Raw genomic sequence first — 14,855 nt, forward strand, 5'->3', positions numbered from 1 at the left:
GGAATGTAATATCCTCCAAAACAGGGGCCATGTTCCAGTCATCTTAACCCCAGTGTCAGGATTGATGCCTGGTGCACAGTCAGGACTCATTAAATGTATGTTAAATTAATTAATTAATAGCTTTTTTTTTCCTACGGGGAATTTGTCCTATTAGTTATCTTCTATATAGTAATGCCTACATGATGAGTTGTAACCATCAGGTCATAGTCTGAAAATATGATACCTTAAAATAGATAAACTTGAGGCTATAAAATTTACCTGGTAAGTGTATCTGCTTATGATGCTATATTCATACAAAGTAACCAAATGTGATGCCAGGCCTTCTCTTTTTTCCATATCAGACAAAAGCCATGTTCCATGGCCTGATAGAACAGCAGAAGGAATTTTTATTTCTCCCCGGGACTATGCTGAGCTGTCAGTTTCCTTTTTTTTTTTTTTTTTTTTTTTTTTTTTTTTTTTTTTTTTTTAAAATACCCCCCCTTTTTTAGCCTCCCTCATGCTCGCCAATCCCATGAAACTGGATACCCTATGCATGCCATGTGCTTGTCAGAGGTTTTGGATGCCCCACAGAGGATTCACCCAGCTCCTGAAATCCTGTTGACACTTCAGAAGGCCTCCTAAGTTGTCACTACGTCTGCGAAGCTTTGCTGAGCTTGTCCAAACAAAGTTGGTTGGTCCTTCCTTTATGTTCCTGCGGCCCTTTGTACATGCCTATCTTGTTCTATTTATCCTACTGCACTAATTACTCGGCTACAGCTTGATCCCCTTCAATGGAATGTAATATCCTCCAAAACAGGGGCCATGTTTCAGTCATCTTAACCCCAGTGTCAGGATCGATGCCTGGTGCACAGTCAGGACTCATTAAATGTATGTTAAATTAGTTAATTAATAGCTTTTTTTTTTTTCGTACGGGGAATTTATCCTATTAGTTATCTTCTATATAGTAATGCCTACATGATGAGTTGTAACCATCAGGTCATAGTCTGAAAATATGATACCTTAAAATAGATAAACTTGAGGCTATAAAATTTACCTGGTAAGTGTTGGAGCCCAGATCTGCTTATGATGCTATATTCCTACAAAGTAACCAAATGTGATGCCAGGCCTTCTCTTTTTTCCATATCAGACAAAAGCCATGTTCCATGGCCTGATAGAACAGCAGAAGGAATTTTTATTTCTCCCCGGGACTATGCTGAGCTGTCAGTTTCCTTTTTTTTTTTTTTTTTTTTTTTTTTTTTTTTTTTTTTTTTTTAAAATACCCCCCCTTTTTTTCTTCCATGCTCTCCTGGGCAAGTTGCTCTGCCACTACCAGGGAACTCGCACACTTGATCAGCAGCCCCCTTCAGGCATCAGTTGAGGCTGCAGTTCAGATTTCCAAAGCACCAAGAAGTATCCACTCGCAACTCCACGGAAACAGCCCAAATTCCAGGCACAGGCAGATATGCCAGACACAGATGGCTTCATTCTGTTCTTTACTCATTTTGTGGCAATGGCTTGCTTTCCTTCTCACCTCACCAATGACCAGGAAGCCCTTGCCAAGTTTTAGCGGGTCAATGTCCAATAAGAAGCTCTTGTTGGATAGAAAATGTTTCTATCTTCAACTCAACTTCACGGTTCCTTGCTTTCCTAATCTGCAAAGTGGGAACAGTAATACAGCTGACCCTTGAGCCATACGGAGGTGAGGGTACCAAATCCCATGCAGTGAAAAGTCTGTGTATAAGTTTTGACTTCCCGCAAACTCAAGGAGTCCCTTTGTATTAACAAGGGACTGTTTCTAGGATCCCCAGAGATATCTAACTCTGAGGATGCTCAAGTCTCCTATATAATGGTGACGATCAACGGATAAAGTCGACCTTCTGCATCCTTGGATTCCTAATTGCAGATCGAAAACACTATTCTCAATTCATGATTGGTTGAATATGTGGATGCAAAACCCAGGGATATGGAGGGTCAACTGTATATTCATTGAAAAAAAAATCTGTGTATAAGTGGACCTGCTCATTTCAAGCCCTTGTTTTCCAAGGGTCAACTGTATTTGTTGTACCTTGTTCACAGGGATATGATGAGATGGCATGTTTGAGAAAACAGAGAAAGTTATATGTGATCATATGAGTGACATACCCCAGGAAATCCAGCACATTTGTTTCCACTGGTGTTAAAGGCAGAGTAATTATAAAGGGAGCAAATTAAAGTGCAATGCAGACAGAAGAGGAGAGGGCATAAAAGACTATGGGAGAGGCAGGCTGACTTTGAAAGGGAGTGAAGGGAAGTGACAGAGCCCTCGTGGATTATTCCAGCAGAGGCCTCCCACTCTAAAGCTCTTTCCCGGCAAACTCTACAAACATCAAGCAAGCTTGGTGACGCTCCCGGAGAAGCCCAGATGCTGGGCAGACTACTCTCCCCTCCGCCTATCACAGACCCACATGAGGCCAAGGCTACTTGCCTAAGAAGCTCAAATGCCAGACGTATTTAAAAGGAGAAACTCATCTGAGTAGTCATCATTGTGGATCCTTTTACTCCAATCTTCTGTCCCCTATCAGGCTGGGTCTCTGCCCTCCACCTGCCTCCCCGTACCAACTGACGCCTTTGTCCCCTGCAACAGGAATGTCCGGTCACCACATGTTCTGAAAACCCACATGGACTTAAGGAAGTTTATAGTAGAAAAAATGTAAACACATGAAAAAATCTCCCGTCTCATGAAGAGCCAGAGAAAAGCAAATTAAACAGGAGAGTGGCAACTAGGTGCCGTGGATTTGACGTACACATGACAACATATACACATCCCAGAAATAGTGCTGAGAGAGGAAAAAAGTGAAAGCAGGGTTCACTAATTGTAATAAATGTACCATTCTGGTGAGGGATGCATGCGTCGGGGGCAGAAGGAATATGGGAAATCTCTGTACTTTGCATTAAATTTTGCTGTGAACCCAAAACTGGTCAACAAAAATAAAGTTTGGTTTTTTTTTAAAAAAATAAAGAGAATTAAATATCAATCCGGTAATGCTTGTGAATATTTAAGACACATGCTTACAAAGCAATAAGAGCGCACATACATGAAATACACATTAAATTGCCTTAGAATAGTTACTCAAGTGGGGAGCTGGGGTGAAGTAAAGTGGAAATAGGTCATGGGAACAAAAAGGATAGATAGATAGACAGACAGACAGACAGATGCATAAGCAAGAGAATAACCTGGCCTAGGCCAATGGTGAAAGTGAGCCATGAACTGGTAATTATGATGAACTCAACTCTCTTCATATAAATCCCAAACATAAGTAATAAATAAATAAATAAACAAACAAGATTCCATTTTACATCAATCAAAATGACAAACTTAATTATAATATCTAGTTTTGACAAAGGTGGTAGGAAGTAGGCATCCTCTTGCATTTCTAGTAGGAGTATAAATTACAACTTTTAAAAAAGTGAGTAATATATTAGTATGTGTCCAAATATATACTTGGACCCAGAAATCATGTCTAAGAATTTACCCTAATCAAATAAATTCACCAAAACTTCTATTAAAATTTTTCACATCATGCTTATTTATGATAATGGAAAAATTAGGAAGAAACATCAAGCAAAAGAGGTTTAGCTAAATGAATTCTTGCACACAGCCAATGTGTGCACATATATCTGTGTATACAACACATAGGAAATTCAAAAACTAGGAAGACGTTCACCAAAATACTAACAGTAATGATTTGGGAGAGCTTGAGTCAGGAATTTTCACTGATTTTTTTTTTATTGTGCCTTGAATTTTGCTAACTTTATCAAATTATTTTTTGGAATAAACATGAATTCATTTAAGTACTTAGGGGAAAATTACTGAATGAGAAAAAGAAAAAGCCTGTGGTCCTTTCCCTAAGGCACATGCTGGGTAAACAACTAGTTAATCTAGTACCACATTTGTGATACAGCTGAGTAATTTACTTGTCTTGGAGAAAAAGAAAAAGCCTGTGGTCCTTTCCCTGAGGCACATGCTGGGTAAACAACTAGTTAATCTAGTAACCACATTTGTGATACAGCTGAGTAATTTACTTGTCTTGGGTAACCTATCTGCATCTTTTGCAGGGTCTTCTGTAGACATGGAGCGTGACCTGAAAGCGACACTTCCAGGCTGAGGGAGGCTCTGGCAGGTCCACGTGGAGAGAGATGTACAAGTCGGCCAGCTTTTCATTGGTATACAAGTCGGGATAGAGGCAGCCAGGCCAGCTTACCAGGAACATTCTCATCCTCTCTACCTCCTGCCCTTCTACTTATACTGCTAACTCTACAACACAAGTACAGCCCAAGGATTATCAATGCAGTGACTAGCTAGGCCTAGCTTGATGAGCCATATGGGACCCTCAGATTCCACTCTCCCCTGTGACCACTGGCCACCCACAGCTGCTAGGACTCCCTGGGTATTTCCTCAGCACCTGTTAATTAAATGGCTATTGATTTCTCCAGTGACACATTGAGTCTCTTTGTCTACAGAATCTGAAGAGCCAAAGGAGGGACCACCAACCAAAACCAAGTTTTTGATGGGCAGAGTTCTCAGACTTCCTGGCTGCTCTAGCCTAGCCTGCTCAGATCTGGGCAGCGATAGCACAGAGGTGCTGTGAGCGCTGAAGGCAGCAGAAAACAGAAGGGGAGGGAGGAACAGCAAGAGTGTTGGGGTGGGATACAGGGAAGAGAAAGAATGTATGCCATCCAGTCTAGCTAAAATAACTGAGAACACTAGGCACTGGGCAGAAAGCCAGAAGACTTGTCACTAGTTTGTAATCCATAGCTGAAATATTTGGGGGTTCAGATTTGTCAGGAAGAATGGGATCTGTCTGGAAGATAAACTCCCTTGCATTTGTGGTGGGCTTTCTCTGCTGGAATGTGATCCTTTTGTTCTGTCATTTGTCTCTTGGCATACATAGCCGGGGTCCGTCCATACACAGCTGGGGTCTATAAGCCAGGCAGGCAAATGCCAAACACAGCCAGTCTCCCGCCACAGGAAAGGTCCCGCACAAAACTCCACCAGCTGCTTCTGCCTTCTTCTCTCCAAGTATCCTTGACATGAGTGTCCAAAGAGGAAGGGGACTTGGAATGCCACTGTCACCTGCTGCTTTGGGTTCCTTTTTACTCTAGAAACATACATATAAGGAAGTGGTAGGATGTGCTGGTCCTTCCTTCTGCACAGCTTGAAACAGTCCATGGACACTCGCCAAGTTCCAGCGACAGTTGTTTCAAAGAGTCACCCTTCCAGCGCTGATAAAGGCACCCCACTACTTTAAGAGGGACATTAAGAGAAGAAAAAGAGTACTGGGGAAAAACAGAGATTCTGCAGTTTTCCTCAGGCCACACCTAGCCAGGAATGCTGACAGGGAGTAAATAGTAGAAGCTAATGGAAGACAGATCACCTGAACGTCAACGCCTCGGCATGCCTGTCCTTTCTCCTTCGTGCAAGGGTTTATCACACTTTTTCAAACAAAAATGATTCCAGAGGCTTTATATGTACTTAGCAATGTGAGGAATTCAAACGTCTTAAGACCTATCCCTGCCTCAGTAATCAGTCACTTCTTATTAACATACCTTTAAAGTTGTCTTTATAGCACTGATAGCAATGAATTCAGAGAGCGGTAACTATCAGATTATCTTACTTGTTTACTGACACTCTTCTTCAGGTGGGAAAGTGAAGTTCCTTAACCACAGGGCAGTTGTGTGGCGGTTCACTGCCCTATCCCTGGTGCCTGGTACACACAATGAAGAGGCTCAACAGATATTTGTTAAACAGAATGGAGAAGACAGGAATATCACTTGAAGCAGTAAGTCCCCTTTACAAGGCATTCAGCAACTGAGACACCATAATTGCTCTAGAATGCCTGAGAATGTTTGAACAATGCACAAGACTTAAAAGGCCAGAACAAAATGAGTGAAGACCAAGTGCTAGGATGTGCTGGGCCCCCAAAGTGAATACGTGATTTGGCAATGAAATTGGGACTGGCCCTCCAATTCTGGGGTTTCAGGGATGGGCCATGGAGAACACCTGCTTAACAATGAGCCTATCCCAACAGAGCAAGGAGGGCTCTTGTCTTCTTGAAGATTTCAGAAAAACAGTTTCCCACATGCCTTTGCTAAGAGGGCTGCCCCGGGCTCGGCTGGCTGGGCGAAGCCACGTGCTGGAGCATAATGCCAGGACCCATCAGGTCTTCACTGCTTTGGGCCTGGCTCCGGGGGTTAGTGCTTCATTTCCACAGTGACGGGGCTGCGCTAGTCAACCATGGTTCCAACAAATAATTAACTTCAGGAGTTCCTCTGTTCAAGCCACAGCTTTTACATCTCAGCTAGGCCAGCATCTTATATGTAAATTTTATGGGTTTTCTTAATATGTTTTCTCTCTCAATATACAATAATATTGGCTGAGAAACAAATAATTACAGATTCTCATCATTTAATCTGAGCATTTAAAGAAAATAGAAGGATTTTTACTTGTTGTGATGAATACAGTAATACAGTAATCTGTTCTCTGTATTATATTTACTTCCCCATAACATATAAAAGTAGATTTTGTTTTATTTCAGACACTTCACACCATGACTCTTTGTTTCTCAATGCAGGCTATTTGGTTTTCATCCCCGTAAATTGAAGAATAAAGGAACAAATTCGATAATGACAATAGCTGCCCTTTGTCAGACATACACTGTATGCAAGGCAAAATATATTTACATTTTCGAGCATCTTTTCAAGCATGGTTTGAAGTAGATAATAGTATCCCCTTTTTCTAGTTGAGGAAATTGAGGCTCAAAGAGATTAAGTGACTTGCCCCAAATCCTATAGCAACAAGTGGTAGAGTTCAACTGTTTGATTCTTTAAGTTGCAAAATCTAAGACCACATGGCAATCAGATATAGAATAAACTCCATAGGTCTTGAGTTTTTAAATTTTTTGTGTTACTCTGTAAGCAGCGGCTAACTCTGCCTTCAGTGAAGCTCACTATGGGCAAAGACAGAGTCTTATTTATCTTCATATCCTCAGGACCTAGAGTGGTCAAAAGGGAATGAATGGAGGAGTGAGAGAAAGGGAACAGGGAAGAGGGGTAATGGAAAGTACATTTCAAATCTCCTAACATATATGCAGGGCTTCTAGTTAGCAGGCACCATCCTTAAGGACATGTGTGCATTTACTCATCTAATCCTCACAAGAACACTATGTGGTCGATGTTATTGTCTCTGCTTTACCCATAAGGCAACTAAAACAGAGTTCAAGAGGTGCTCGTTGTAAAGAGCAGAGTCAGGCCTGGAATCCAGGTGGTTTGCCCCCAGAGCCTATGGTCTTTTTTTTTTTTTTTTTTTTTTGAGGCATCTCTTTTTTATATATATAATATATTTTATTGATTTTTTACAGAGAGGAAGGGAGAAGGACAGAGAGTCAGAAACATTGATGAGAGAGAAACACCGATTAGCTGCCTCCTGCACACCCCCTACTGGGGATGTGCCCGCAACCAAGGTACATGCCCTTGACCGGAATCGAACCTGGGACCCTTCAGTCTCCAGGCCGACGCTCTATCCACTGAGCCAAACTGATCAGGGCAGAGCCTATGGTCTTAAGTGCCGTGTTGCACTCCCTCTCTCCCATCTCGGGATCTGCAGAATGAAGACAGCTCTCGCCATGGAGTCACACAGCTCCATCCTAGGCCATTATGAATAACAAAAGTGTTAAGCAGACAAAACAAACACTGGTACACATATAAAAATGGGTTACATTCTACTCTTTCTCTACTCAAAGTCTATTCATTTCAAACTAATCTCATATGGAGTATATTAGTTTGCTTGTTTTAAGTTTTCTTCTTCTGAGCTCATATATCTAGGATTTGTGTGCACAATTCAATGGTCCTGCCAGACTGGAACAGAGTTTGATTGAAAAGAGGAGCAAGACAAGCAAGAAAGAATGTTCTGAGGTCATGGTGAGCTCAGCTTGAATCCAGATTTAGATTTAATGCCCGGATTTCTAAGAAGAGGCAATGGAACCACCACTCTGATAGGAGAATACCATACATTCAGGACAAGTGGTATCCAAGAACCATGCAAAAAGGGGGCAAGGTGATGGGGGTGAGGGGGGGCGGGCAAGGAGCATCTACACATGCCTCAAGCCTGACCATCAGGCTGGGGGCGATGATGAGATGAGCTATTCATTCCTGAAAATGGATCACAACAGGGCAAAGTGGCAGGAAGCAAAGTAGAAGTCCAGTCCTAGGGCCTGATGTCATGGTGTCAAGAACAGGACAGGTTGGGCAACAGGAATGTTGGACCAGATCCCAGGTTAGCCGAGAGGTTAAGGCAGAAGCCCGAATGCCAGGCCTAAATAGTAAGATGTGGGTACTAAGAGGGCGATTATGCCTTGGCCTTACCAGTTGTGGGAAAGAGGCAACTTACACGTTACCTGTCTCTGGTTGAGACTAGTATCAAAACTGGGTGGTTCTGAGTGTTAGTGACAAAGCATCAAACTCCAAAGTCGGGGAAGGCGAGGGAAAGGAAGCAGGGACTGGTATGGGGCACATAATGTTATCTATATGTACAACATTATTCACTGTAGTCAAGCACAAGAATCTATACTAATAAAAGCCTAGGTGGCCCTCGCGCGCAACGTCATCACGAGATGGCCACCACAAGATGGCTGCATGCACAGCAGAGTCAGGGCCCGGTGGCCACTCTGTGTGGTGCCTGGGGGTGTCCCAAGGCTCCGCACAGCATGGAGGAGGCCGGTCCCAGCAGAGGAGGCAGGTCACGGCAGGGGAGGGCAGATGTGGGCGATCAGGCCGGCAGGGGAGGGCAGTTGGGGGTGATCAGGCCAGCAGGGGAGCGGTTAGGCGTCAATCAGGCTGGCAGGGGAGCAGATAGGGGGTATCAGGTTGGCAGGCAGAAGCAGTTAGGGGCAATCAGGCAGGCAGGCAGGCAAGCGGTTAGGAGCCAGTGGTCCTGGATTGTGAGAAGGATGTCCGACTGCTGGGATCGGGCCTAAACAGGCATTCCCCGAGTGGTTCCAGATTAGAGAGGGTGCAGGCCGGGCTGAGGGACACCCCTGCCATGCACAAATTTTGTGCACCGGGCCACGAGTATAACAATAATATTAACATATATACACATATGTCCAGGTCTGTATGCATACAGCATGTGTGTATGTGTGTATATGCCACAGAATTGAGGGAAAGGGAAAATGATAAGGGCTCTTAGAGGTGTGGTTTCTGGCAGGACTCTTGTCTTCTTTCACTCCCCCCTGGCTTACCTGCTTGAACTCTTTTGTTGAAGAGCCATGTTTATGTGCTCCTTGGCTCTGCCCCACATTTTTCATTTTGCCTATATCTCCCACAGTGAGCATGAATATTAATCAGGTAATTCCTGGTAATTAGTTTTCTCAGCACAATGTTCACTTTCTTTTGGTTTTGATGGGTCAATAAAGTGGAGAATTATGCCAACATAACACAAATGACCCTGCCAAGAGGAGTGAATCCAGAAAAAACCTGTTGTAATCATAGAATGGCAAACTTCTTTTTGAAAAGTTTAACACATACTGAAAGAGCACTGGTTGACCAACCGGCTCCAAAGGTCAATGGTGAGAAGTCACCCAAAATGACACAAGCAGAAATATTGGAAAAAATTCCAATAATAAGAAAGGATTAAACAAAAAGATAGTATATAGACACGGACAACAGCATGGTGATAGCCAGAGGGGAAGGGGATGTTGGGGGGAGATGGAGGTGGGCAAAAGGAGGGAATGGGGAGGGAAAGAGACTTTGCTTGGGGAGATGCAGTGTGAAGATGATGTTTTATTGAGTTGTACACTTAAAACCTGTACGGTTTTGAGAACCAATATCACCCTAATAATTCAATTTTTTAAAAAAAGATTATTTGGGCCGTAGTCTCAGCATCAAGACAGTATATAGAAATTGATCACAAGTTTAGCTTTAATTTTTAAAACCATTTTCTCTCTCTTCTTTTCTCTCTCTCTCTCTCTCTCTCTCTCTCTCTCTCCTCTTGCTCTCTTCTGTCTTCTCATTTTATGCATAAAAATGCAACCAGGCTGAACTAAAGCAAATTGGTTTAATTCCCTGGAAGGAATTAAATTTTCCCAGCAACTCTCTACTAGAGGCATTTGTGTATGGCTTTGTGGATGGAATGTGAAAGCAGTCAGCTACATAAACCAATAATCAAGTGAAACATTACCTATTCTAAAGTGCCCTAAAACAGCATTAACATCACCAATTAAAACAGTGGGCATAAGAGAAAGGAGAATGCTTCCTCCAAAAGAAATAGGAAAAAAAATTAAAAAGTAAATATGTATGTGGGATATGTGGTAGGGGATGGAAGCAGTAGGGAGGGTGGAATAAAATCTAAGGGAAATTAATTCCCTCTTAAAGGCAAATCTGTCACAGGAGTGCTAGTAGGAGGTCTCTTTGATGGGATAGAAGAAAGGAGTGAAGAATACATCCAATGATTTCATCAAATTGAAATTTCAGCCATTTACCTAAATTGCCCAAACATTAGACACTTACAAAGCCGTTTGTATGTGCCCACTCTGAACCTGTTCTAAAATAACAGGTAAATAGAAGATGACAAGTAATAAACATTAAGGGTTCTTTTCTCTTTTATGGTTGAAACTTGTATTGAAACACGGTCCATCAAGGATCACCAAGGGGTAGTACGTTCCTTCATCATTACACACTTGTTCAACAAATGCTGAATGCTTTGTGCAGCCCTTGATGTTGGGGATACAGAGACACAGAAGATATTCTTTCAGCCCTCAAGCCAGGCTCTGAAGCTAGTGTGGCTTCCATATTCCCTCAAGGGACTGGCCCCACCATCCTCACATCTGCATGCACAGACAGCACCAGTGTTTCCTTTTAAGATGATGTCCACAGACGGTTTTGAGAACCAATATCACCCTAATAATTCAATTTTTTAAAAAAAGATTATTTGGGCCGTAGTCTCAGCATCAAGACAGTATATAGAAATTGATCACAAGTTTAGCTTTAATTTTTAAAACCATTTTCTCTCTCTTCTTTTCTCTCTCTCTCTCTCTCTCTCTCTCGCTCTCTCTCTCTCTCCTCTTGCTCTCTTCTGTCTTCTCATTTTATGCATAAAAATGCAACCAGGCTGAACTAAAGCAAATTGGTTTAATTCCCTGGAAGGAATTAAATTTTCCCAGCAACTCTCTACTAGAGGCATTTGTGTATGGCTTTGTGGATGGAATGTGAAAGCAGTCAGCTACATAAACCAATAATCAAGTGAAACATTACCTATTCTAAAGTGCCCTAAAACAGCATTAACATCACCAATTAAAACAGTGGGCATAAGAGAAAGGAGAATGCTTCCTCCAAAAGAAATAGGAAAAAAAATTAAAAAGTAAATATGTATGTGGGATATGTGGTAGGGGATGGAAGCAGTAGGGAGGGTGGAATAAAATCTAAGGGAAATTAATTCCCTCTTAAAGGCAAATCTGTCACAGGAGTGCTAGTAGGAGGTCTCTTTGATGGGATAGAAGAAAGGAGTGAAGAATACATCCAATGATTTCATCAAATTGAAATTTCAGCCATTTACCTAAATTGCCCAAACATTAGACACTTACAAAGCCATTTGTATGTGCCCACTCTGAACCTGTTCTAAAATAACAGGTAAATAGAAGATGACAAGTAATAAACATTAAGGGTTCTTTTCTCTTTTATGGTTGAAACTTGTATTGAAACACGGTCCATCAAGGATCACCAAGGGGTAGTACGTTCCTTCATCATTACACACTTGTTCAACAAATGCTGAATGCTTTGTGCAGCCCTTGATGTTGGGGATACAGAGACACAGAAGATATTCTTTCAGCCCTCAAGCCAGGCTCTGAAGCTAGTGTGGCTTCCATATTCCCTCAAGGGACTGGCCCCACCATCCTCACATCTGCATGCACAGACAGCACCAGTGTTTCCTTTTAAGATGATGTCCACAGTCCCGTGGACTGTGCTTCTGACCACAGCCTGGAACGAGGGGGCCAGCAGCCTCCCCACATGGAATCTTCACATGGCCTTAGAGCTCTTCAGCCTGCACATCTGAAGAATGTTATGCACTTATTCTCTTTTAATCTTTTTCCTTCATATGATTTCCCTGAAAATCTAACCAAGGTCATGAAAGAGAGGAGCATATCAGTTGACCTTCAAACTGGCCCACCTTCTGATTCTTATCATGAATCTGCCCATTTTCTGCCCAGGTGATAGTGTAATTACCATAATACCTGGAGTAACATTCCAGAAGCTCCCTCTGGCCGTTCTACCTTATCAAATTTACCTTCCACTGCAGACCTGCCTTAGCCTCTGGGCACCCCTGGTTACCTGTCTCCTCTGGAAGAGGACTCCGCCCTTAGGACGCGGCCTCTGTCTTTCCTTTCACTGTTACCCCTTCTCCCATTTCTGCACTTAAAAATTCTTCATATATATACTTTTTTCCTTATACCCATGATCATAACACTATTGCAAAAGTGATCAAGTATAAACAATAAATTAAATGATATTAAGACTACTCCCACCTCCAGAGACTGTTACAATATGAGAATTTCAACTAGATATTAATTTAAAATAAAAGTATGCATATAAAGCTGATAAAATACATAGATAATAAAGCAAGAGCACATTTAAATGCCTACTTTTTTTGTTCAAGTTCGTTATTATGATGTCACTTTCTTATTTCTGCTTCTCCCTCTCTCTTTAGGTGGAAATGAAGTTTAAAAAATATGTAGATGTATTTTCTCCTATATTTTCATTTAAGCCCTTTCTATTTATACTATGATGGAATCTAACTTATAACATAATGACAATCCTGAACCAAAAGTATGGGGTTAATTAAATACTGCCCCAGTGCCCCCAAATGTGTGCAGAAAAACTTATAAAAATTACATCACATATGCACAGCACTAAAGCACTAATGAGGTTATAAAAACAACATATGCCCTCTCTCTCATCCACTGTTCTCATCCCATCAGGAGTCCGTTCAGAATTTCTTGGAAGCTACTTACAGCTCCTAGTGACCCCAGATGGCTTAGGAGTAGGGAGTGGCTTTCTCAGTGGCCCAGCCAGCTGTTGGTCTGGCCAGTGGTTACCTGCACAGGAGTGGCGATCTTGGTAGAAGCCATCCCCGCAGGTGGACACACACTGCCCGTGCCGCATCAGCAGGGGCGGCTGGCAGGAGGAGCACTCCAGGCCACTGGAACACGTGGAGCACTGAGGCTGGCAGGCTGCTCCGGACAGGGTTGGGAGAAAGAAAAGGGAAGCTCTGATTAGCTCAAAGACACCACTGCAGAGTCATTTCCTGCAGAGCTCAATTCTGAGGCTCTGGGGTCACAGGGAATAAAAAAGCAAAAAAAAAAAATCTTAGCCTTCAATCAAAGAGCACCTATTTCATGCCAAGCACTGTACAAAGTGCTTTAATATACAAATGCATTTCATCTTTATGACAACCATACGGGATAGATATTATTAATCCCCATTTTACAGATGAGGAACAAACTCACAGAGGTTAAGGAGCTTCACCAAGGACACATGAAGCTGGCATTCGAAGCCAGGCAGTTAGGTTCAGGGATCTGAGTTATTTTCTTTTTATCCACTAGTCCCCAGTATCTTTCTTACTCAACCATTTCACAAAAATACCCCTGGCCTCTTTCCCTTCACAACCTATGGCAGAGATATAAATAAATTTCAAACAGTCTGAAGACTATAAATCAGGAGAGAAAGTAGGAGTAAATGAATAATCACAAAAATAATAAAAACAGTTAACCTCTATTGATTCATGACTATATCCTAGACACTTCACATGCTTTGACACACTTAATTTTCACAAGAACCGTTTGAGGAAGGTACCAGTGTTACCCCATTTTACAGATGAGATATTGAGGTACAGAGAGCTTAAATACTCACAGCCAGGGTATGAACCTATACACTCTTAAATTCATAGTTAACCCTATGATTCAGAAATAGAAAAAAAAGCAACTATGATTTGACCTCAACCATACTAAATTTTCCCATGTAAGTTCTCCTTTTCACTTTATATAAGAATTCTAAAATACACATGAACACATTCTGGATCCGCTGGTAAGAACCCATGAGAGATGAGCTCTATTACCAACTCCCTGTGTGATGTTGAGAAAGCAGGTTAATTCTCTGTCCCACAGGTTCCACATTTGCAAAATGAGAAAGTTCTAATAAGTGATCTCAAAGGTCCGTGTCAATACTAAAGTTCTATCTTGGATTCACTGCATGTTTTAATAAATGACACCAAGCATCCTGATATTACTATCCTTCAAAAAATGAAAAATCCAGCTATGACTACATAGCAAGCATCTGCCCTCCCCATCACCTATCTGCCAGTAAGACTAGAAATACCTGTAAAATATTAGAAGAAAGAGATCTGCAGGTAAAGAAGCCGAGTAACCTATGGATGGCTTTACTATCTAATAATGGTTTGGAAGTTGTGCATTTCCTGCATCCAGGACCCCCTCCTTGACAGCAGTCAGCCTTTGTCCACCTCTGGATGCTCTGCTTGGAGCCATACCTAAACAGAGGGCCCCAGCTTGGTAAAATCCTGGGCCGCAGCTGTGCACACACCGTCCATTCCGCAGCAGCTTCGTGGGGTCCTGGCAGAGGACACAGTGGTCTGGAGATTGAGAGCAGGTCAAGCAGTCTGGGTGGCAGTAAACTGCAATCAAAGATAAAGAAGAAGAAAACTCAGTAAAGACCATCTAATTTATTTCTCTTATATCATTCCCAAAAAGAGCTGTATGGAATATGAAGAACAGAAAACTCTGGAACTTAAGTAGGAAAAAGGCTCCCAAATAGAAAAAAATTATTTTAATGCA

The 14,855-nt window shown here is 42.1% G+C and overlaps 1 protein-coding gene across 1 annotated transcript in view; it reads right to left on the reverse strand.

Annotated features, from left to right (window-relative positions):
• FRAS1 (Fraser extracellular matrix complex subunit 1) overlaps window positions 1-14,855 on the reverse strand; it is a 466,232-nt gene that overhangs the window by 249,321 nt on the left and 202,056 nt on the right. The window contains exons 13-14 of the mRNA XM_014544766.1: window positions 14,552-14,695; window positions 13,104-13,238 (exon numbers count right to left, since the gene is read on the reverse strand). Coding sequence (XP_014400252.1) covers window positions 13,104-13,238; window positions 14,552-14,695 — 279 coding nt within the window. The remainder of the gene's footprint in view (window positions 1-13,103; window positions 13,239-14,551; window positions 14,696-14,855) is intronic.

The sequence above is a fragment of the Myotis brandtii genome, unplaced genomic scaffold, assembly GCF_000412655.1.
Source record: "Myotis brandtii unplaced genomic scaffold, ASM41265v1 scaffold111, whole genome shotgun sequence".
Classification (NCBI taxonomy): Eukaryota; Metazoa; Chordata; class Mammalia; order Chiroptera; family Vespertilionidae; genus Myotis; species Myotis brandtii.